Source organism: Martes martes (genome assembly GCF_963455335.1).
Source record: "Martes martes genome assembly, chromosome: 9".
NCBI classification, from domain to species: domain Eukaryota; kingdom Metazoa; phylum Chordata; class Mammalia; order Carnivora; family Mustelidae; genus Martes; species Martes martes.
The window spans coordinates 63,731,635-63,757,100 of record NC_137896.1 but is presented as its reverse complement, the minus strand read 5'-3'; the positions used below and the strand labels follow the sequence as shown (position 1 = coordinate 63,757,100).

The following is a 25,466-nucleotide window of genomic DNA, read 5'->3' as shown; positions in this document are numbered from 1 at the left end:
AGTCAAGAGGTACAAATTTCCAGTTATAAAATGATTAAGTCATTGGGATGTAATACGCAGCACGATGGCTCTAGTCAATAACACTGTATTGCATATGGGAAAGTAGCTGGGAGAGTGGATCTTGAATGTTCTCATCACAAGAAAAAAATCCATAACGTGTGGTGATGGCTGAAGGTCCGAGACTGACCTTGTATTTCAAACCTCAGCCCCACAGGGCCATGTTCTCCCACAGCCAAACCTGCTAGCCGACTGCTCAGTTCCTGAATCCCTCCTCTGAGGCTTCTTCACAGAGATCTAATCCTTATGTAATTAAGTATTCAACTTTTTTTTTTTTTAACACATTAATAGGAAGCATACATGAACCTGTAGAGTTATCTCCCCGCCGCCCTTAATTAAGAAATACTCACAGGAGGTTCGGTGAAGGGGACAGGCTCTCCAGCATTCTTCAGCAAAAATGCGTAACGCTTTAGAAACAGATCGTTCAATTTTACATTCCTTGCCATCAGATGTTCATATAGCGCTTTAGCAGATACAACATCCTTGTCTGAGACTGGAAAAAAGATATTAATCACAGATAAATAACTATAAATACCTTCCTCCTTTTCCAACAACAGTTAGCCATTCAGGGACTCCTGAATCCCTTTATCCCAAGACAAATGAATACTTAACTACTTTCAGCAAAAAGCCACATCCAGAGTCTACCAGAGCTCCCTCACTCCTCCCCACATCTCTCATTCAGCATTATTCAGGATGAAAGAGAAGAAAGATGACAAATAAGGCTATTAAAAGACCCATAATAGTTAAAGTGACCACAAACCAAAGTCCTCAATCACAGAGTAAACACACACCATTCAACCCTCTTCTGCTTAAAACCACACTTGAAATCAAGCTGATTCAAGGACCGTTGCGGTGATGGTCTTATAAATTATGTGGAAATCTAGACCTCCATCAAGATACAGATCATCAACTAAACAACACCAAAAAGACTGGCAGTACATTCCACTGTAAAATAAGCAAATATGAGGAATATATTTGGCTACCATAACAAAAAATATTCTAAATACATTATCTGCGTAAGAAAACTATACACATCTACCTAATATTAACAAGTTATGCTAATATTTATTTCACTTCAATGACTGATGAAGTAGCCCAGGGGCTAAATTCAGCTGGCTCTCTGGTCGTGGCTGCTGCCGTATAGAAATTTCACTTCCAGGTTTACCATTGAGATTACAAGGCCTCTACTAGCAATTACTGCTGGTAGTTCAACTGTTTAATTTTGCCTTCAATTGTCAACATCTAAGCACCCAACAATCCCCTTCCCTACAACAGTGCTGTAGGACCAATCCCAACTCCAGCAGTGCCAAGGCAAGCCCCCAGGATGGATGCAATAGAAGTCAAACAAAGGATCAATCCAAGGAGCCAAGATCTCCCAAAAGGGAGCAAGCATGGATGCTTCATCAGTTCTCACTGGACTTCAACAGCTCTCTGCTGTTTGGGTGAAGTCAATTTCCTGTCTATAGGAAAACTGGTCCCTGTAGGGGCCAAAACCTTTCCTGCACCTTCATGGTTTCTTTGCTCCTCCCCATCCCATTCCCACGTGGGATTATACAATTTAGTTAGCAGTTTTATACTGTTTTGACACTATTTCATGGTTATTTACTCATTATTAAACATCTCCCAAACCCCCTAATGATACTTTGAGAAGTTTTACAATTATTGCCTCTATTTTGAAATATATCACTGTCCCCTTGTAAGGGTAGAAAAGGGAAAACCAAGTTACTAATTCCTATTGTAGTTTGCTGTCCTGACAACAATAAAATCAACAAAGCAATACTTTGTTTATCCCTTGCCTCATGTGAGCAAATCAGTGAGTGGCGGATGGACAGATGATCATAAGTAGGAAGTGAAATGCTTCCATTTATCTTGATTACCATGAAAACTTTAGCCTGGTTTCCTTTTCTGTGTGATGAGCTGGCAGTCGGGGTACAAACTGCTTAAAGACTGGAATTTCAAGTGTGATTTAAAGTAAAATCTTGGGGCCCACTTTTTAATTAAGGGGTCTGTTATTTCAAAAGTGTAGGCAGGTTGGGAGGGTACTGAAGGAGCAGGAAGACAAGTCACGTGGTAGTCTCAAATATGTACCTATTTCATGTTATGTTTCAGGTGGCCTTGGGGAGACTGGATTCCTTCCCCGGTACATACGCCCAAGGGGACCTCCAAGTCTTTCCGGGAGCCTGGGATCCTATTCAGCATAGCTGGGCCCTGCTGAAAATGCTCAGTGATACTTCTTTATGTTAAAGTTATATGCATAATTACATATTTTTCTTAAATACAGTTATAAAACATTTTCTAAAGCTAAATTGATTATTTGTATCATAGTTATCTGATATTTAGGACTACTGTCTTTGAGCGGAAGACTCAGTTGACTATACTACAAATATCTAAATCACTTAAATAAAAAAGTCAGATTAAACTTATTACCATAGCTTTTCATGACCGAAGTGTATGCTTCTTCCTTTTCAATTAATTCAGGAATTAATTCTAACAAAGATTTCAGAATTGATGCCTAGGAAATTAAATATAGGAAATGTTAGCACGACTCGAAAGAAGAATGAAATAAAACACTGATATGTGGATATTATATCAGGAAATCTTCACAATTACAACACAACCATCTACTGAATTTAATAAACTTTTTTCCCTTCTGTATATCTTAATATTTACTATTCATTTAATAATTTACAGCTAAAACAAGCATTTTTCCAAAGTTAATGAAATTCCATTCACATAAATAAATTCACATATTTTTCTGAAATATCTTTTGTCAACTGGCAACCCTACCAAGGAAGTTACAAGATCCCAAAGAGTAGAAAGAGGTATTAACTGTATCTTCAGGTGGCAAGATTTTTAAATAAAATGTGAAGAACTGGGTCAAACATTCTGAAGTTTTCCCTGCCTTGTATATACAAACAGCAGATTTCCAGATCTCACTGGAATATTTACTCCATGACTTTCAGAGGTCATCTGGACACAACAATGGGTTGACTTCCGGTAGTGAATACAGACCTGCCACATCCTAAAGATAACCAAACACATGATACTGCCGGATAAATCAAGGATGGATTTCATAAATCTTTATGCCATGTTCCCATCTCACGAAAGAAACACTTGGCTTACTTATTCTGTCAAACAGCTAGACACTGTAACTGCAATTTTTAAAAAATTCTAATTCACTTTTTACACATTTATTCAGTCAACCTATATAAGTGGACCCACATCTTTCCAGGACTTCCTACAATTAAGTCTCCTGGGAGGAATGTTCTCAGTAGATATATTACTGTATGCTCCCTTTCCATCTTCTGAGCAAGTCAGTAGGCCCATGCCTATATGCAGAGTGACAAGTGCTTTTTAAAATTCTTATACTTTTTTATCCCAAATTTAAAATAACAGTCTCTTTGAAAAGCTGCTTGCTGTAAGTAAATATGAGTCAGAGATAAAAAGTTCAATTAGGTAAATAAAACATACACACACACACACACACACACACACACACAAAACAGTGTGCTAGTGTGGGGGAGATTAAGGAGAACTAGACCTCTCAGACTGGAAACCTAAATGTTTCACATAAAACATTACAACTGGCACTCTGTTTGAAACTTTGTATGTTTCCAAATAAACTAAGAATGGGGTTTGTGGTACTCAATAGGTAAAATCAGATTTACAGAAAACAGAGACAAGCAAAATCTTTAGTGTCTAGAGTGTTTTTAGGTACGGCACTGAACCAACTCTTAGGTGAAACTCAGTACCCTGAACAAGACTGGCTTCTAGCATCCCTGATCTGCCAGTAAGTCAAGCACAGTACCTTTCCTGGTCTCTGAGAGCTCCTCATACAGAACACCAAGAAGATTGAAGTTTGTTCAGCAATCGCACCACATCTCTAAAAATTGAAACATCATTCAGTCAATGAACGTTTTTGATAAACAAGTAGACCAAGGTGAATATTTCCAATTAACAAAGTTCACAATAATACAGTAATGTATCATTACCAATGGGAAGGCCTAATCGTCAACCGGTTTTTGTACGGTAAGAGAACAGAAAACAAACGTGAGCTACTCTGAGCTTTTGTGAATTATGTCGCCCTTGGCGCTGTGAGTATAAAGTTTGTTTAAAAAGAAAAGGGAAAAATTAAACTAATGCTTCAACAACCACAGAATAAGGTTTAGGACTGCAAAGAAAGAGGAAAAAAAGAAGCACTATTCCTCTCCAATTATTCTGCCAAGCATTCACAAGTGAGCTAGGGATCATAAGGTTAATTATACATTTAATAAGGTGTCAGGGAGATAACTGCTCGTTTCTTTATAAAAATTAAAATGTACAAAGCAAGTTCTCTTTAAAGTATAATTACCTACACTTATGCATACAAAAGGACTGATTTCAATCTCTCTATTTTATAAAAGGCTTTCATTGCAACAGACAGCCAGTGCTTGAGAAAGAGACAAAAGTTAAACTCAAAAAAAAAAAAGTTTATATGACAGACCAGATAAATCAAGTGTCTATCCAATCTTAGATGCTATAGTGAAATCAAATATGGCAAGACAATATTTTAGTTTACACTCATCACAGATGTCATTCTTTTAAGTTTCTCAAAGCACATAGAGCTTTCAAAGCTTTAAAACATTGTCAATACTAAAACGAATAGTATAAAAAGAACTTTTGGGGACACACAGAACATTTACATTATAAACTGATGTTTTCGACATCTGTGAATAAAGTATTCTTTGCTGCAGCAAGAATAATCTTTTACTGTTTGACAAGCAGGTAAAGGATGGGTAAAGGGTTTATCAGCTGAAGCCTCCGTCTACTGAAGGGATGACAACGAAAAGACCGCAGCTGCCGCATCAACACACAGCTGTCACTGGGAGCCCCTGACAGGCCGCTGTGTGAGTGCGGCTCCGAGGGCCCAGGCAGAAGCCCCACCGCCTCCCAGCCGAGGCTGCTGTCAGTGTGCACTCTAGCCAGCGCCCCCGACGATGATGGCTCAGGACAAGCTGGCAGATGAACCGTCAAGTGCCACTTTCTAAAGAACCATGAAAATAGTGTGTTAAAATGGAACGAGGACGATCATGTGTATAATGAGAGATGCACAGCCCCTAGTAGGCACACTTCGAAATGTACACACGAAGATAAGGCCTCAGAGTTTATTCCTTTCAGATGCAACCTCTAACATTAAAGGACCGCTAACATTAAAGCAAGGTAAGACGATGGAAAAGATTCCTAGAATCCCTCTATAACATAAACTGCCTTTTCTGTTAAAAAAAAAAAGGGGGGGGGGTGCTGGTGAAGGGAGGGAGATGAGGGAGGAAAAAAAAAAGGAATCAAATCAAACCAGACAAGAACATTCCCAATTAGCTGGAGTTTGTCTCTGTCCAGGAACAAAAAGTGAAAAAGCCTTAGACACAAGTGCCGATTTCCACCTTTTACAAAACTGTTCACACAGAGAAACTTCTCAAGAACTCCTTTTAAAAATGGTTTGGGTTCTGTCCAACTAGATGAACTTTAAGGATTGAAACCAGAGCTCCAGCACAGGGGTGCAGTTTCACCCTCCCTACCTACCACTGATGTGCTTCGCAGCTCATAAAAATGGAACTGAATCTAATACTATTTACTATCAGAAATTGGTCCCAGGCCTCAATCTGACACAGGGAGTCTACACAAACACAGCCGTTGGCGGGATCACGGTGACTGTTTGACTGCCACCTGCTGGGAAGGGCTCCCCAGCGGTGCCTGTTTGTGTACACTGCCAGTGGCAGCTCCGATCACCCACCGTTCTGTCGGCACTTGGCACAGCTTTATATTTAGTGCTGTTAAAATGGCATGAATGCAGTTGTCTCCTTCCCTGAAGATTGCTAATTTAACTGAGAGTGCGGGCCACAGAGACCTGCATTTGTCATTTAATGTGTCTGTGACACACAAGTGAATAGAAAGCAAATTCAACTCTTAATAAACCTTGAATAAGGCACTGAGAATGTTTGAGTATTCAAGTGAGAAGCTGTACTTGAAAAGCAAACATTTCCTACTTTTTGTTTGCAAACTGTGTTGCCATGGTGATGCTCGGTCTTCAGAGCATTAGAGAAATTAAAGTAGGAAACCAAAGGAATGGTTTTGCGTTACCTATCTGCACAGAAACATTTGTCTTTAAATCTGCCAGCACAACACATCTTCCCTCACTCCCCTTTAAACCTCAGGGCGTTTCTAGCCTGGACTGGCATCTTTACTTACAATCCAGTCCTTGTCACAAGGCTGTTATCCACACTGCACATAAATGTACTGGAAGCACCATGCATCCTACCCCACACCTAGGTCTAGTGACTTCTCAATTTACTTCTCACAAGCCCCAAGCCCCACTGCTCCAGGTGTGGTGAGTCATTACCTGTAGGAGAGCTCTGGCATCATCCACTTTGCCTGATTCCAGAAGCTGAAGGAAAAGATCAGTGACAGGTTTGTAAACTGCAAACTGATTGGCCAGTCTCTCTGCCATGATGCTTACTGAAAAAGTAACAGGTAAGAGATAGCTTTTAACTCATCCACAAAAGACATCAGGTCCAGCTTCACCAGAGAGAAAATGTGCTTCTGTGTTCTTTAGGAAGAACAGCTCACTTACTCTTTTCAACTGCTGGTTCCAACTGCTCCTCTATTACTTTTCTGAATAAGTATGCCAAGCCAAAGTACTGGGGTTCCACAGTTTGATTCTCTGAAGTAAGCATATTCTCAATGTTTTCTATTGCAACATCTATGTTATTGCTGCAAGACAGAGTCACATATATTGTTAAAAAAAAAAAAAGTCTCTGCTTTTGTATTAATATTGCAGGCAGTTTTAGTATGAGAACTTACTTTGAGATTCACATATACAAATACTTTAGGACGAAATGTAAATATAAATACCACTAACCAGATAAAAACCACTATGAAATTGGAATCAATCATATGGAGGTGGCAAAGATAATCACTAGGCAGTTCATGCTACAATAACTGAAATAGCTACTTTTGGAAAAACACTGCTCTGAAGACAAGACTAAACACTTAACATATAGAAGAATCAATGACAATAACTTAAGAAAACAGCTTAAATATCTAATTTGATTTTGCAGCTCTCTGGGTATAAAATGAAAACTTATTTAAATGCTATAACTTTGGCTTTATGATCTACAACTGCTCCCTACTGCATGAGGTGAATGAAGATCACGTATAACACCTCAGGATTCCTAAAGATGCTAATGATGTCTTCAAAGGCCTACTTTCATGTCTTTCAACCACAGTCACATCAATTTGTTTTTGTTGGTTATCACACAACATTTGAAAAATAATCAATTTACAATAAAATTCTCAGAAAAAAAGTATCTTTACAATTTACATTTAAAAAAAATCAATGACATAGCCTTACATAACAAGTTATGATAAGAATGATCTGCATGATTAGGTTTCTGGCTAAGGTACTCCTGGATTCATACTTTACAGTTATGAAATAATAATCAATTTTGTTGGAATTCTTACCTAACACAAAAGAATTTTCTAATAAAAAATGAACACCCTGTTATAATACATTTTTCTTATGGGTTTTAGTGAGATAATTATTTAATAGTGAATAAAAACACATTCTCCATATCATATAAAACTGTTTAATATGATAACATTCTAAAATTGATCCAGATCTCACTTGGATAACTTCCTTGATCTTCTGGGTTAACAGATCTACATTTTCTTATTAAGGGAAAATTTAAAGTTCTATCTGGAGGGAAACAGTTTTAAAAGGGAAAAAAATATAACTTCTCAGCCCAGAGAAATGGGAACAAACAAAACCCCCCTCAAAAACAAACAGTAATAAATTTTAATGATCAACCCATTAGCTGCATGTGAGGTCAACTACTAAAGAACACCTAAAAACATGAAGAGTGTCAATTTCATAATCATCCCATGAATCTTTAACTTGGGCAATGTATTCTACTAGCCAGGCTAATAAAAATCAAGTATTTATAAGTATTTATTTATTTCTATACAGTGGAAAGTTTATGCAAGGAATCTAGAGATGGTGGTAAGAGAATCACCTCTAAACACCCCCTTTTTATGGGTGTGTGTTGACAGGAGGGGAAGGGTAGGACGGTGGGGAAAACAGACATGCACATTTTTAACAAGCTTGTGTGTCCTTCTGCTTCCACAATGTTCTGGTATAGCGTCACCCTCAAGTGTTGCTGACAATGAAATTAACTCATTTTCCACATCTGTATCAGTATTCAACAATAGGGGCCTGGCACATATGAGTGAGAGAAGTTATCAACCATGGAAAAAGTTCCATGGATTTAAAATTTTGATAAATGTCATTCGAAGGTCTAATTTAAAGCTAAAACACATTTCACAACATATAATTATTCCCTAATAGTTAGAGAACAACCAGCAACTGGCATCAATTATTTCCTCTGCAATTGATACGGTTTCTAACAGCCTAAGAAAGGTTTTAAAAGGTGGTATTTGAGATAATGCTCCTTCCAGTATCCGATGAAGGAAAAGTTGAAAATACTCACTTCTTTATTTGTGCCAAAGCAATGTTATTGATGAAAACCATATTTGAAAGTCCAATTGAACGTTCGAGTCCATCTACCATCTTCTGAATCGCCTGAATGCTTTCTACATCACCCTTCAAGGCACATGCCTGAATAAGGCGGGTCACTGCCAGCCTAGAAGGTATCTGCTCCAGATCCAAGGCTGCTTTTAGTGTTGTTAGAGCCTCTACAAAGAAGAGCAGGCGACAGAGTTTTTCTTTTATGAACTATACTGCCTAATGCATTTTGAAAACCAGCTCTTAAATATGAACACCAAATGGCTACACACAAAAAGCTATGAATAATTTATTCTAGATTACAGAAAATATTAATACTTTATGAAAAAACTAAAAAAAAAATAATGATTTATTTGACTATAAAATATCAGAGACCAGAGAATTTCTTCTTTAAATAAATCAGAGAGAAAATAAAATGCTACTGACAGAATGTGGGTTCCCTTCAGGGGTAACATTCAGGGGCTGATTTCAAGGAAATTGGCAAATTCAGAAAAATATAAATCAGAATCTTAAAAATTAGTCTCTCAAAATATTGTAACTTCTACCACATTCATCCTTTCCCAGGTTTTACAATATTCAAAGATTACATGATTATCAAAATCTTCTAATATCCCAGAGATTCTTCCTTGAAAACAATGTCTCTTTCTAGTTTAAACAGGATGGATTAGGCAGCAGCAGCCAAACGGGGCCATTCAACTACCACACTATCAAATTCATTTTACATGACTGAACATTTAGTAGGTATTTGCGTGCACTTTTTTCAAAGAAAACAAAGATTATCAGATTCCCCTGGGTACAGCCACAGGTTTTTTTTCTTTTCTTTTTTAAATAAGTACCTGATTATGGATAAATATGGAATATCCTTTCACTATAGGGACTCATGTGCCAGTGTAACGAAATCATTACATTAAAGATAAAGTGGCAGACTGGAGGGAAAATTTAATACTCAGAATAACAATCACCACTACCACTACCAAAAAAAAACTTCATGGCTTTTTCAAAATTAAAGCAATGTAACCTAGAAAACACTAAGACTCTGCAGGCGCTCCCAAATGAGAACAACCTATCTTCTACACGAGAGGTGGGGAAAGGGTAATAATTAAGCAGTCTATTAAAAGTGCTACAGTAAAAAACAGTGCGTTCAGTGTTTATTACTGAGTCAACGATTTTTAAATATTCCATATCTATAATCTAAATCAGTGATTCTCAAGTGGGAAAAGAGAAAAAAGAGGTAGTTTAAGAGGTACATTCACCAAAATTTTATAAAATACACATGTATATCTAAGAAACAAAAATGTTACTTATATTATTTTAGTAATATAATCTATTTTTTAAAAACCTTGATAAAATCTTCTTAACTGGTAGTCATACACAGATAATCAACTTAAAAACATTCCTTTTAGCCAAGAGTACTATCCACTAGGAAGATCTTCTCACCACTGGAATTAAAAGAGTAACAAAAATAAGATAATGACAGTAACCAGCATCCACTGGACCTCTTCTACCTTTGCCGAACATTTACTACATGCAGACACAGTAGTAAGCAGCTAAGCTCACAAGTACCCTTCTGAGGTAAGTACCGATTTTGTAGGTAAGAAACTGAGAGAGTTTCAATAATTTGCCCAAAGGTCATACTGCTAGACACGAACCCAAGAATCCAACACCCTAGAGCCTGCATCTACAGGCATATGTGTAAGTGAGAGAGAGAAACACTGGGACAGTTGATCATTTTACGTCTACCCAAAAGGGAACATGGGACCTTAGAACCTAAATCAAATTCCCGTAACAGGACTCACCTTCTGAATAGTTTAGGACCTAAGGTACACCCCGAGTCTTTTTCACAGTCACCTTAATTTCCTAGTAAGACTGATTATGTTGCAAAGGTGCCACAAATCAGCTATTCACATTCTAGAACAGGATTTGCTTATAAAATCATGCTAAGATTGAAGTGGCTTTATTTTTGTTTTAGATGGGATGGGGAAAAAGAAACCTGAAAAGGAGAAGAGGATTTCACAAACTGGGAACTAGTCAGCCACGGAGCAAGAGAAGGAGCCAGAGACTGTGCCAACACCATTTCCATCCTTGCCAGCGGTTACTACATTAACGATTGGTTAGGTGGCAGTGTCACGGCTCCTGCTCCTGCTCTCAGCCAACCTCTGGCTGAACTCAATAGCTGAGAAGAATAGATGTGAAATCAATCACATCATAAAGTTTCTAGCCGTTTCCACAGGGTACCATCTTCTATAAGTGAAGGACAGTAGTCAAGTTAAACAAATTGAGTTCAGATTCAGCTCAAAAATTAATCCCTTGAAATGAAAAAAAGTGGGTCTTTATTTCCATGTCTATAGAAATACAAACTTCTTTATATAGGGAACAAGTTTAACTTTTCATGTTTTAAAATTGTTTATCATTTCTACATAAAGTATCAACTTGACAAAAAGGGCTTTTTTTTTTTTTTAAATAAAAAATAAGATGAAAGGTTTTAAAGTTTTAGTAACAAGCTCGGCCCAAAAGGCTGTCTGGATGGACTGACCCTGCCTGGGGAGTGCTGAGGTAGAAATACTGCAAAAAGAGAAACCACCACTTACATACTCAGTCCTAATCAATTAGGAGGACCTCTAAAGACCGGCAAATTTAGGTATTATAGGTAACAGTAAAGGTGCACCATTAGCAACTTCCTCTCAGGGATGTGAAATTATTTTATAAACACGCCAAGTGAGGAATAACATCATTATTAAAGTCCAAGGAAGAAAAGAGATAGTTAGTTAGTTAGCTTTTCCCTTCAAGATTTTCTGCGTGGGTTTTGTTGTATTGGCAACACTTTGGTTTTAACAGTTTTACTGTATTGATTAAAATTCAAATGTAAAGCCCAAGAAGAAATGATGCTTACCTAAATTTAAGAGAGTCATCATCTTTCCCCTTGGGAGCTCACTCCTAAGACCTCGGATCCACAATACCCTCCACCGAACAAATGGCCCCCTTCCCAGTCCTCCCCGAAGTCATCTCTGCAGCTTTCTTGGGTTATCTTCTTAACATTAATTGAAAAACGCTAAACTCCAAACTCCAAACAAACACTGTATTTTATTGCTGTTGGTATTATGAACTATTGAAAAAGTATTAGATTAAGTTTTAAAAATCAATATTATAATCATTTGGTGCACAATCCCACACATTTAACACTCAATTTAACTCATTTGCTATCTCACACACAACCAACACAATATGCAAGAAACAACTGCTGGGAATTGTTTCAGATGCTCTAAAGTATGTTAATTTCCAAAGCAAAATGACTTGTGCTGTGAATTTTAAAGCACTTGAAAGCCTGTACTTTCTCTCGTTCTGGAACACAAATTTTGCATGTCTGAAGAGCTGTGATTCATCTTAAGAAAACCCATCTTGTGTTAAATGGAATGGAAACTGGACTAAGTGGTCAAATGACAAGTACATTCATATTCAAGCTGTATTATAAATGCATGTACAGTAATTTACGTCTCTCAGCTACCACAAAAGGCTCTTGATAAGCAGGTAATTTGCTAAATGGACTCCTTTATCCAAGTATTCGAAGGGCGTTACAAGAAAAATCTGCAGAGGCATTAATGTGACGTAAAGGTCAAGCATTGTGACATACCTTTCAAATAATCCCGCCTAACTTGCGTTATGATGAGGAGGCTGTTGGCAGCATCGTTCAGTGTGAAGCCCTTGATGTGGGTCTCAGCGCTAAAAGAAGCAGACATTTAGAAAGGAATTACTGACATGCTTCTGATACGATAATAAATGGTTGAGCACCAAGGTGAAATTATAAAAACTACTGTTCGTATGTTAAAAATATTGCTGCAAAATATCGACCTGGAGACAGCTTTTGTGTTATCCTGTCAATGGTTATAGAAGGATAATTTTTTTTTGCATTCTGACAGATGACAAAGTTGGAAATGAGCAACAAAAGAAACAAAGTACAAGATTTTTTTTAAACAATCGGTTCAGATTCTTGAATGCTGACATATTAGATGATAAAATAACTGCGTGCCCTGCATTGTTCTGCTGTATCCTAAGCTGGATACTTTTTCCTCTTTTCTCCACATTCACCATAATTATAAAATGTAAAACTATTCTTTCGGCAACAAAAATGAACATTTATTTTCAGCACGGTATATTTTAAATATAAACGAAAGCATATTACTAACTAACACCGTATCATTTGGTTGATTAATTTTCAAATTTCTGTCATCTAGCTACATACAGTTTTTAAAGGTGAGCAAGCATACTGAAGAACTAAAACCATTGTTACCTTAAAATTAAAAATCTCATACAACAGTCTTGTCCCAGCCATTTCATTTGAAACAAAACCCCCCAACTCCTTAAAACTCGAGAGCAAAACTCCATTTACTTATGGCTAAAACCTACATGATTAAAAAAACCCTAGCCTGAGATGATTTCTGTTCGCTATACTGTTGCACATGTCCTGTGATGAAATTTCAGCATCCTTAATGCCCCTAGGGTTCATCTCCCGATTAGGAAATCTCCACAGGTCACAAGGAGCAAAAGCAATTGCCGCCATTTGCCTTATCAAGCTCAGCGATGATCCTGCTGCCAACAACCTCGGCCTGCCGACATGAACATCTAAGCCGAGGAGATTGTGAGAAAAGCAGGGTCACTTCTAAATTATTCTCGTCAATCCCAAGAAAATCCTCCAAAGACACTGTGACGTGCCCATCCTCTCAGTCACTTCCAGCCTCAGGAATTCACCCTTGCAGTCGCAGGGCACAGGATTTTCTTACCCCACCCCCTCCACCCAATCCTCTTAATCCCACCAAAGCACCCATTGCTCAGTTTGACTTTTTTTCCTTTGTCCCATCTGTCAAAGCTCTTAAATCAACAACCCATGCATGAGACTATAAACTGCATAAAATAAAGGATTTACTTTCTCAATCTTAAGCATGATTAAGTAAACAGAAAACACTATTAAAATTAAGCTCACTTCTTAAGTCAACATTATTACATATATTATACCATATTTACATGTAAATATTACCTAAAATTCATTGAAACCATGCAGTAACAAAACCTCCCTTTTGACTGACATCGAGTGTGAACCGTTCACCTTTTAAAAACCTCAAACAGGGAACATTTTCTTTCCATGATCTAAGCTGCCCATTCAACACAAATACAAAAGCGGGAATTTACAGGAAGACAGAAACTCTCCCCAGTATTCAGTATTATATACTGAACACTATGTCTTATATATGCACAAACTGACCAATCAAAACCAAAATATATTCCAAACTGAAAAAGGAGAAAAACTACAAAAAGTTGCTGGCAGAGATCTCTGTGTTGAACAATAAAAGAAGTTTCTGCTTCTGACCCATACTATGGATGTGACCTTTTATAAGGAAAAAAAATATCTAGTCCAGAGCTGTCAAATTAAACTTCCTGTGACGATGGGAATATTCGTTATCCATGTTGTCCAGCAGGGTAGTCGCTGGCCACAGGCAGCGACTGTGATGGAGGAATAGAAATCGCAATTTCCTAAAAATACAGTTTAGCGTTATCAGAGATCTAAAATAATAATCTTCTTTACTGCTCTTCTTCGAATAAGCAGTTCCCCTCCCTCAAAACAATTCACTATATCTAAATTTTGATTTTGAAACACGAGGAAATGTAACTAACTCTAAAAATGAGAGAGTTGGCTAATCTTTTAAAGGCTGCGGTTACTGTTATTTTTGAGGTTCCATAACTTGTGAGAAAAGTTTAAATATTCTTGTTGATGAAACTCTTCTAAGTAAGGGTGCTTCATTTTAACCAACAAATCAGAGACAGTGAAGGCAGAACAAAAACAAGACTGCATTCTTTAGTTTGTAGAGAAAACTATTGCTCTTAAGACTGAGCATCATAAAAAAAAAAAAAAGACTGAGCATCATGCAGGTAAAAACGACGGACTAAAACAACAAACAGACGCTCTCTGTGGACTGACAGTAGAGGGCCGAAATTTGAGGGGGGCACTGTTGCTATAGTGACTCATGTGGTCACACCATATTACAATAAACGTGGCCACTAAAAAAAGCAAAATTCTCTTTTACTCAGAGCACAGATATACAACTGGAAGAGATGACCCTGTTAGTTAGAAACTTGAACTTCAACTACCACTTCTGAATTTCTAGCCAAGAGTTACTTTCAAAGTAACCCAGTGTAGATCTAACCCAAGACACATTTTTTTAGATTTATTTCTTTGACGGAGAGGACAGGGAGAGAGAGCGCGCGCACATGCAAGCGTGCGCACACACGCGCAACACCTCAAGCAGACCCCATGCTGAGTGCAGGGCCCGACACAGGGCTTGATCTCAAGACTCTGAGATCATGACCTGGGCTGAAATCGAGAGTCGGATGCTCAACCCACTGAGCCACCCAGGCACTTTACCAAGATACAATTTTTCGTAGTTAGATGTAACATTTTTCTGTTTCAAGGGAAAGCATGTGCATCTAATCCCCAGTGAGGTGCCTACAGGCATGGTAAGGCTTTGCATCCAGGATTTTCTTAGGCCCACCCAGCTACAAGTGAAAGGCAGCCACAAAATACTCCTGGAAGAATAACATAATTAAGATAGAAGTGCTCTCAAGACTACAGAAAGGCTTCATGAAGATCTAGAGAAAGAGGAAAAGAAAAATCAAGCTACATTTTACACATCGCAGATAGAAGGGGAAATGGAAGGGCTGTGCTTGCAAACATCCAGATCAGTAGCTTTCCCACTTGTGTGATCAAGATCCACAGTCACACACAGAAGAAACGTTTCACACTACCCATCAGTACAAATACCAATACAACTCACAAAACAATCTTTACCATACGAAGTGCTTCGATATTTTCTATTCTATTTAAAAAAATGCTGGTTCTGATCCACTAAAGAGATTCCATGACCCACGTGCTGGTTGCAACTGTAGTTTGAAAAACCACCTGTCAGTGAGCCATCCTCAGTGAAAGGTATGCACAATGCAAGAACACGCTAGGGTAAGGCAAGAAAATGTTGGAGCCTCTGTTTTTAAATCTTATTATCCTCTGAAAAATTTCTATTTTATGAGTATGTTTTAAAATATACTTAACATATGCTACTTTGGTACAATTCACTATTAATGGTATCTGATCAAAATGTTTACAACATAAAATTATTGAATCACTTGGGTATTTATTAAATGCAGATCCCTGGGCCCCACACCAGATCAAATGAATCAAAACCTTTGGGATGGGCTGTGGGGAATCTTTTCAAGCTACAAGAATGTGAGGCTCCAGGAAAAAAAAAAAAAAGCAAAGAAAAGAATGTGCGGCTCAGCATTCTAGGACAAGCCCAATTAAAATGGGGGGGGGGAGGTAATCTATATTTTGGGGAAGTATTTCAGGATCAACCTCAGGGTTAAAAATTTTTAAAAAAAACTTCATTCTCTGCTTCTATCCCCTCACTTCATTACACCCATTTCTCAACACAAGAGGCTCCTCTTTTCTCTGTCCCTGCTCCTCCCAAATCACTGTTGCTTTAGAATGTCTTTGATTACTACAAGTAGTGTTAGGAGAACGGTTTAGGTAATAATTTCCTGAAAAAAGTAATTTTAGGAAAAACTCCCACCCACTGGATGACTCCAATGATTACAGATGATGGTATGCTGTTCAATGTCAAATTTTCCAAGTCACTAATTTAGCATCTCTTGGGTATTTTAGAGATATGTAATTTAATTAGCAACTGAGTAAACACACAAATGAGATACACAATACATGAAAGACTTATGTTTGAGAAGCCTTCGTGTGACCGTCCTTGCTATAGGACATACAAGATGATTCAAGACCATAGGTATACAGACGATGTGCATATGTGTATACATACATGTTGTACTTGTATACAGGTGGATCTATACACTGTACATACATATACACTATCCATGTCTTTATATGTATTTCCACAAACAAGTACAGTCATATACTTTTCCCAAAATATAATGAAACACAAGCAGTAAATATGGCCCAATGATGCATAACTTTAACATAACACTGGTATTAAGAGCAGATCTTCCAGCAAACTGCAAGAATGGCAAGCATCCACTTTCTAGTCAGGATTCTAATATTTCAAAAGTACTGTGACTTAAAAGCTCTGAAGGTCAAAGTTGAGCCAAGAGAGATCATTTCAGAACTTGTAATACACTAGGAAAAGGCTGACCTTTGCCATTGAAAATAAGGCTACTAACATATCACCAGGACAGGTCTACATCACAGAGCAGGTCACTGTGCTCTACTCCATTCTAAGCCTTCTCTGGTTAATAAGTCAACTTTCATGATAACTCCTCCGGGATAAGACAACAGGATCCATTAACTGACACACCAGGTAAGAAAACTTTCTTGTTCTGATTAATTTTACTCTCAGGAACTAGCCAGAGGGACAAAACCCCTACCATAACCACCCAACAGATTTTTTTTTTTTTTAATTCAAAATCAGGGGTGCCTGGGTGGCTCAGCGGGTTAAGCCTCTGCTTTCGGCCCAGGTCATGATCTCAGGGTCCTGGGATCGAGCCCCGCATCAGGCTCTCTGCTTGGCAGGAAGCCTGCTTCCTCCTCTCTCTCTGCCTGCCTCTCTGCCTACCTGTGATCTCTCTCTCTGTGTCAAATAAATAAATAAATAATCTTTAAAAAAAAAAATTCAAAATCAAATTAAAAAAAAAACAGAAAGTTAAAAAGAAAAAAGTTAAAAAAGAAAATGTGTTGAGCACGTATATTTTCTCTACTTCACTCTATGTTCTTCAACACCTAAAAGGGATCTTTCATGTAAGTCTTATTATCATCCACTTATCATCATAAGAAGCAATGAGGTTCACAGAGGGGATAATTTCTCCAATAGAAACTTCAAGATTCGAATCCCTGCCTAAGTTCAAAGCCCTTGGGCTATTTTCACTTTATCAGGCTCCTTCCACCACAAAAGGCTCAGAGAGCTAGACGCTGAATAAGAAACAGAGTATGATAAAGGGAAACATATTATTTTTCAGTATATGGACTTCATAAATGAGTGGTAAGCTTTATTAGGGGAAGAAAATGTACTGCACTGTGGAAGGCCAGTAAAACTTATTTTTTTATAGGTTAAGAAAAAGTCCTTAAAATTAGAAAACCAGGGGTGCCTAGGTGGCTCGGATGGTTGAGCATCTGCCTTCGGCTCAGGTCATGATCTCAGGGTTCTGGGATCAAGCCCCATGTCAGGCTCCCTGCTTAGCAGAGAGTCTGCTTCTCCCTCCTCCTCTGCCCTTCCCCCTGATCGTGCTCTAAAAAAAAAATTAGAAAACCATTTCATAGGATTTTTGTGTGTAGTTGAGGATAATTAAGCAGCTGCTACCACAACAAATCATTAGGAAAATCCTAATGATAGGTGATACTTTTTTTAAATGACAGGTTTAATAAATGGACTAATACTTACAATTCTTTCACTTGCACTGCTTCTATGAAACTATCCTTCTCCAACAATAATTTTATAAGATTGCTGTAAGTCTCACTGTTGAAAATAATGTTTTGCTTTTGTGCCTTCAGGAAAATAGCATATGCATCTACGAAGGAAAAAAAGCAAAAAATGAGATGATATTATTCTGAAATGTCAAAAAGGAGGAAAACCCCCTAGAGCAAAGCCTCAAAGCCACATACATGTTTGTTTTCATGTTCATCCACCACAGCACTCTCCAGAGACACATACACTGACCAAAACAACAGATACAGTCACACTCCTCATTTTGACAAAAACCAAGTCACAGTTTTGGACAATCTACTTAAGCCACGTGGCTGGTACCTGAAAGGACTTTCTTCTAAAATTACTTTTCTTTTCTTTCTTTCTTTCTTTTTTTTTTTTTTAAAGATTTTATTTATTTATTTAACAGAGAGAGAAGAGCACGAGCAGGGGGAGAGGCAGAAGGAGAGGGAGAAGCAGGCTCCCTGCAGAGCAGGGATGTGGGATTTGATGTAGGTCTCGATCCCAGGGCTCTAGGATCATGACCCAAGCCAAAGGCAGTGGCTTAACCAACTGAGCCACCCAGGTGCCCCTAAAATTACTTTTCAAACTAGCTCTCTAAAGTAAATAAATTATTTTCATGCCAATAAAAAGGAGAAGTAGCTCTTCTGAATTTGTTTGTCAAAAGATGATACCAGTTTCAAAATCAATTGCAAAATGTGTGGTAAAGTCCAAATAAACCACAGGTATAATTTAAATTGAGGGGAGCAAAAGATGCATTTTAAAGAAATCTTTAATCTATAAGTGGGTGGTTACAATGGTTAACATTTCAACACAATAGCATTAAAGTGAATATAGCCTATAATTCTAAAATTAGGAGATCAAATTATTTGGCTACGACAGGACTTATACAAAAACATACAATTTTCAAATATACAGGTATCTAACAAGTAAACTAAGCAACATTTGTTTGACTGATTAACAGTTTTATTTCACTTGTTCACAATAACTGTCAGTGAATGAAAAGATGTTACCAAAAGAGAAGTATCTACACTTTTCAGTCACTTACTTTTCTGAAATAAAATTGCCTGGCTATAAACATCCAACTGAAACTATAATCCACTCTCTGGTTTGTATAAACAAATCACAATACAAATGGGGCACCAGTGAACGATCATGTACGACCTTCGGTGGGTATAAAGCTCAATGTAAGGAAATACAATACATGCAACTAGGAGTGAGCAGGATATTAATGCTCCGAAGAACATTCTGAGCTACTTCAGAGGTTTCTGAACAAGCAGACGTTATATCTGTATTCCAAGGTTAGGGCAGTTTGCAAGAGCCCTTCAGTTAAACTGAAGTGACAATGTCAGAAACTTACTCTTTCATGCTAAACTCAGAGAAAACTAGAGAGAAAAGGTATGACATTAATATCTGCATCTTAACCAAGGAGAACAGATAAAATCTATCATTCAGTCGACAATGCTCCCTTTTAAGGGAGCTGAGAAGTTAAATGCAGTGCAATTACTGTCTACTCCCCAACAAGCATCGTTTGCTCAATGAAAATATACAGGAAGTACAATTAGAATATTTAAGATTAACAAAATAATCGGGAAATCTTACTAGTTGTTTTCTAAAGTTGTAGTTTAAAGATTAGAGAGAGAGAGAGCATGTGCGTGTGCACACACACATGAGCAAGGGGAGGGGCAGAGAGAGAGGAAGCAGACTCCCCAATGAGTGCGGAGCCCAACACATGGCTTGACCTGAGATCCCGCAATCTGTGAGATCACAACCTGAGCTGAAATCCAGAGTCGGATGCTTAATCAACTGAGCCACAGGCGCTCCTAGAATTACAGTCTTTGTATGAAATTGCTATGGCTCTGTTTATTATTCTCTATTAGTTGGAAAAAAGAAAGAAAGAAAGAGGCTATCACTGTAATGCCCCAAACTCACTTGCCACAGGTTTCTGGTGTGAAAGTCAGTAAGTACACTAAACTATCAGAAATTCAATAAAGTACTAACGTTAGCAATCAATTTTCAAAGTATTCATGTTTTTGCTAGGCATTAAAATCCTGGAATATACAAAAAACGAGAAACTCTGAAGAACAGGATAAAACCAGTTAAATAAATATAGATTGTATATTAAAGCTAGAATAGGGGTATGTTTATAATAACAAACACTGTATTATATTTATTAACTGATTTTTACTTAAATGAAAATAATTTTTAAAAAGGTGACGTATGAAGGGGTTCTAGAGTCTTCCAGCAGTTAACTATACACTAATTGTATACTCATTTCTGTCTAATCAAAATTCCACTATTGAAATAGTACCCATAGTCATAATTAATTTTATATTTAGGTTTAACATATATATGGTGAAGACTCAAGGATGTATACACTGAATATGCCACAAAGGAAAATGACCCAAAGGATAAAGTTACTCTTCATGATTGAGAAAACATAAGAGCTTAGCTTATTCTTTCCTCATATACTTCATGTTAGTGTCACAAAATTCTAATTAAGTCAAGAAATTATGAGGTTCTGTCAATTTCTAAATTGATTCTTTTCTACTGAACAGAGTTCAAAACTGTCAATATTAAAATGAAAAAAAATCTGCTGCATATTGGTTAAAGTATCATAAAGCATACTTGAAAATCCTCACAATATCGAAGGAATTAAAGATGATGCTAGCATGCTACGGAGAAAAATTAACCAAAGTAAAGGATACAATAGTAATATATGATTTTGAAAGAGTACAATGAAGTCTAAATGGAAATGTCTATCATGTAATAGACAAGCTGATACCAGAGGGTTCAAGATGGTCATAAAAATTTTAAAGCAGCATAGTAGTGGTAGGCATGCCACTTCAGGAAAGTCTACCACGAGAGAAAAGGAAGAGCAAGACACAGACCTCATGTCCTGCCTCCAATCCTGAAATAGTGCTTGATTGCTTCAACATACACAAGAACGGTGCTTAATGCCCTAATCATTTTCTGCTTTCAAATAAAAGCGAAATATAAAATAAATACATCTGCCAAAAAACATTCATGATCATGCTATTTTCAAAGTATACTTTTAATAAAATGTATGCCTATTTTAGCTTTTATTATAAAAGATTTCAAATGTACAGAAAAATATAAAGAGTAGTATAATGGACCCTTCCATATGCCCATCACCCACATCTAACAACTACTACCATTTTGCCATTCTTGCTTTATCTTTGTTCCTTATGGCTTAGCAATTTTTAAATATATTATAGATACCTTGATTTTTTTTCCATCTTTCAGTACTTCAGTAAGATCTCAAAAGTTAAGGACATGGGGCACCTGGGTGGCTCAGTGGGTTAAAGCCTCTGCCTTCGGCTCAGGTCATGATCCCAGGGTCCTGGGATCAAGCCCCACATCGGGCTCTCTGCTCAGCGGGGAGCATGCTTCCTCCTCACTCTCTCTCTGCCTGCCTCTCTGCCTACCTGTGATCTCTGTCAAATAAATAAATAAAATCTTAAAAAAAAAAAAAAGTTAAGGACACTGTCTGATAAATCTTAACACCACTATTGTATCTAATAAAAATGAGACAGGGGTGCCTGGCTGGCTGAGTCAGAAGAGCATGAAACTCCTGATCTCAGAGTCATGAGTTAAAGCCCCATGTTGGGTGCAGAGATTACTAAAAAAAATCATAAACTTAAAAAAAAGAGAGAGAGAGAAATAGTTCCTGAATATTATCTACTACTCAGTTGATAGTAGTTTTCCCAACTACCCCAAAATGTGTTTAATTTAAACTTTTTTTTTTTTTAAGATTCTATTCATTCATTTGACAGACAGAGATCACAAGCAGGCAGAGAGAGAGGAGGAAGCAGGCTCCCTGCCGAGCAGAGCCTGATGCGGGGCTCAATCCCAGGACCCTGAGACCATGACCCGAGCCGAAGGCAGAGGTCTTAACCCACTGAGCCACCCAGGTGCCCCATGTTAATTTAAAGAACCAAAGAAAATAATTAATATATGTTAAGTTCCATCTCCGTCCTAGAGAACTACCAATTTACTAGAAGGACTTAGATCCCCTGTTGCTATTGAAAGACCCCAGCATACAGATTTACCTTTGCTTCTCTTTCGTTGGCAGGCATTCAACAGATCTTTCTGGATATTACTTTCTGTATGTGAGGGTGATGAAAAATCCAGGGAGTGCTTTTCATCTTCATACCACAACTGGAAGAAAGAAGTATTCAGTTAAACAAAACCTGGTATATAGAGTGATCTTTTTAGAATGAAACTGGGCTAATTATGCCCTACAGTTATACTGACAACAAAACCTGTTAGGTTTACAGTTAAAAACAAATTACCTCAGGTACGTCAAACGGAACCTCTTGATTACTGTTTCTAAGGATTTCTGCTAATAATCTTAATGTCTTTGCACGTGGAATAATATTTTCTTCTTGCATTTTATTCCACACAGCATCAGCTTTTTGCCAGTCACCATTTACTTCTGCAAAATTTTGAATAAGCAGAAATTAATGAACATACTAAGTCGAATTCTTAAAAATATTTAGAATATTTTTCCCTATTTAATGTTGAAATAAGCATTATTCCAAATACTGCCTCCAGGGAAAGGAACAGGATGATTGTGGACCCAAGGCAAAAAGACTTCCTTCTGTATGCCTTCTGAGTTTTCAACAATGGAAATTCCTTACCTAATAAAAAACAACCCCCACCCCACTTTACTACACACTTTGAAAGTCTCATGTTAATAAAAAATTTGTCTTTCTAAGAAGCCCACTGCTGAAATCAGAATCTGAAATAGGTAACAATTCAACTATGCCCATGAGACTTTGGAAAGATAATGTGTACATGTATATAGTATAATACACAGCTGGAGGTCTAAAGTGATTCAAAGTGCACAAATGTATGATTTTCTTCAAAAGTGTCAAATCAGGGGCACCTGGGTGGCTCAGTGGGTTAAGCCTCTGCCTTCAGCTCAGGTCATGATCTCAGGGTCCTGGGATCGAGTCCCACATCGGGCTCTCTGCTCAGCGGAGAGCCTGCTTCCTCCTCTCTCTCTCTCTCTCTGCCTGCCTCTCTGCCTACTTGTGATCTCTCTCTGTCAAATAAATAACTAAAATCTTTAAAAAAAAAAGTGTCAAATCAACAAATCCCTTTCACTTAGTAGAATAGGGAGAATTCTGTCTCTTCTGCTGACTTGAAGAATGTCTATGACATTGTGTGATAGATTTTTTTATCCCAATAATGCCATCAGACTAAGTATTATAGGGCAAGGGAAGTTTACTGGAAGGAAACAGGCAGATACCTTCACACTGAAAAATTGAGCTCCTGTTATGTGGTAACCTAATCTTTACAAATAGCAAAAACTTAATAATCAAGACTTTATTTTTAAACATTCTAACAGGTTTTGAAAAGAGAAGCGGTCAGGTCATTTAATATAATAAACTAACGCTTGTGAAAAACCAGACCAAAATATTAAAAATATCATGACACTAATTAAGTTCAATGAAAGTATTACAAAGAAATACTATTTTAACTGTGTTTTTAAAAATTTTCATATATGAGTAATGAGTATCTTCATTCTGTACAGTCAACTCTAGGAAGGGGGTTGTTTCAGAGCACAAATGTTCCAAAAAACATACATAAATACATTTCTCAAAAATAGCAAAATACTGAAAGAGATGGGATTTTCCTAGATTCCCCCACACCTGTCCAACTGAAAAGCTACGTTTTTTTGGTAACCGATGACTCCTGGAAGTAAAAAACTCAAAGAACAAAAACAAAACACACTCATACTCCATCAGAAACCTACAACAAGGGGCGCCTGGGTGGCTAGTCAATAAGCATCTGCCTTTAGTTCAGGTCATGATCCCAGGGTCCTAGAATTGAGCCCCACATCAGGGGGAGTCTGCTTCTCCCTCCCCCACTCCCCCTGCTTATATTCCCTCCCTCACTGTCTATCAAATAACTAAATAAAATCTTAAAAAAAAAGAAACCTACAACAAAGAAAAAGGTAATAGTAAGAAAATTTCCCCAGGTCATACACAGATTATAATGATTTTGTACATACTTTGGTAATAAAATCAGTCCCATATAAAACCCTTAAATTTACAATCTCTTTTCCCAAAACGAGACCCTCATAAGTTAATTATGCTTTTCCTTCATTAAAATGTTCTCATGTAATATAAAATTCAAAAGTAACTTCTCAAGTATATGAGTATATAAAACTGACTGGACTAAACAAATGAAAAACAAAACCCCAAGCTCCAGCATCTTTAATTCTATAGAAGAGAAAAGATGGAACATTCTGTCCCCTGCCAAAAGGTACACCTGCGGACTGTGGAAGACATAGTTAGGGAAGGTTTCCAAGAACTGGAAACAGCACTGCTAAGGTGGTTTTTACAGAGATTCTTTTTTTTTTTTTTTTTAAAGATTTTATTTATTTATTTGACAGACAGAGATCACAAGTAGGCAGAGAGGCAGGCAGAGAGAGAGGGGGAAGCAGGCTCCCCGCTGCGCAGAGAGCCCGATGCAGGGCTCGATCCCAGGATGCTGGGATCATGACCTGAGCCTAAGGCAGAGGCTTTAACCCACTGAGCCACCCAGGGGCCCCCAGAGATTCATTTTCAAGATAACATTAACACTGAAGAGAAGATGGACGGAAGATGGACAACTCTGTCTTCAATTGTAGGAACTCTATGAAAGTAACTTTCTTCTTCTAAAAAAGGCACAAGTATATGAAAGCTTCCACTTTAGGAGGACAAAGATATTACAGAGATGCAGCTTTAAATAAAATGGACTAGCAACTTTTTTTTTTTTTTTAAGATTTTATTTATTTATTTGACAGACAGAGATCACAAGTAGGCAGAGAGGCAGGCAGAGAGAGAGAGGAGGAAGCAGGCTCCCTGCTGAGCAGAGAGCCTGATGCGGGACTCGATCCCAGGACCCTGGGATCATGACCTGAGCCGAAAGCAGAGGCTTTAACCCACTGAGCCACCCAGGTTCCCTGGACTAGCAACTTTTACAAGAAAATATATCAGAGTGCCTGGGTGGCTCAGTCAGTTAAGCGTCTGCCTTTGGCTCAGGTCATGATCCCAAGGTCCTGGGATCGAGCCCCGGACCAGGCTCTCTGCTTAGCAGGGAGCCTGCTTCTCCCTCTTCCCCCATGCCCAATGCTCTCTTTCTCTCAAATGAATAAATAAAATCTTAAAAAAAAAAAAAAAAAAAAAGGAAAGAAAGAAAGAAAAAGAAAGAATGAGCTCATAAAAAGTTCTACCAGGCCAAACATTTTCTCAGGCATTCACAATTCAAAATATGGATTTTTCAAGTATAATAGGACCACATTTCATATATTATCCTATATATGTTCCTTTTCAAATAAAATTGAGTCCATAGTGCTT

The 25,466-nt window shown here is 37.7% G+C and overlaps 1 protein-coding gene across 2 annotated transcripts in view; it reads right to left on the bottom strand.

The window, feature by feature from the left end:
- LRPPRC (leucine rich pentatricopeptide repeat containing) overlaps positions 1-25,466 on the bottom strand; it is a 102,633-nt gene that overhangs the window by 1,301 nt on the left and 75,866 nt on the right. For both annotated transcript variants that reach the window (XM_080812994.1, XM_080812995.1), the window contains 10 exons: positions 22,410-22,552; positions 22,167-22,275; positions 18,052-18,178; positions 12,243-12,331; positions 8,580-8,784; positions 6,665-6,804; positions 6,434-6,549; positions 3,866-3,940; positions 2,485-2,569; positions 408-550 (listed from right to left, as the gene is read on the bottom strand). In XM_080812994.1, coding sequence (XP_080669120.1) covers positions 408-550; positions 2,485-2,569; positions 3,866-3,940; positions 6,434-6,549; positions 6,665-6,804; positions 8,580-8,784; positions 12,243-12,331; positions 18,052-18,178; positions 22,167-22,275; positions 22,410-22,552 — 1,232 coding nt within the window. The remainder of the gene's footprint in view (positions 1-407; positions 551-2,484; positions 2,570-3,865; positions 3,941-6,433; positions 6,550-6,664; positions 6,805-8,579; positions 8,785-12,242; positions 12,332-18,051; positions 18,179-22,166; positions 22,276-22,409; positions 22,553-25,466) is intronic.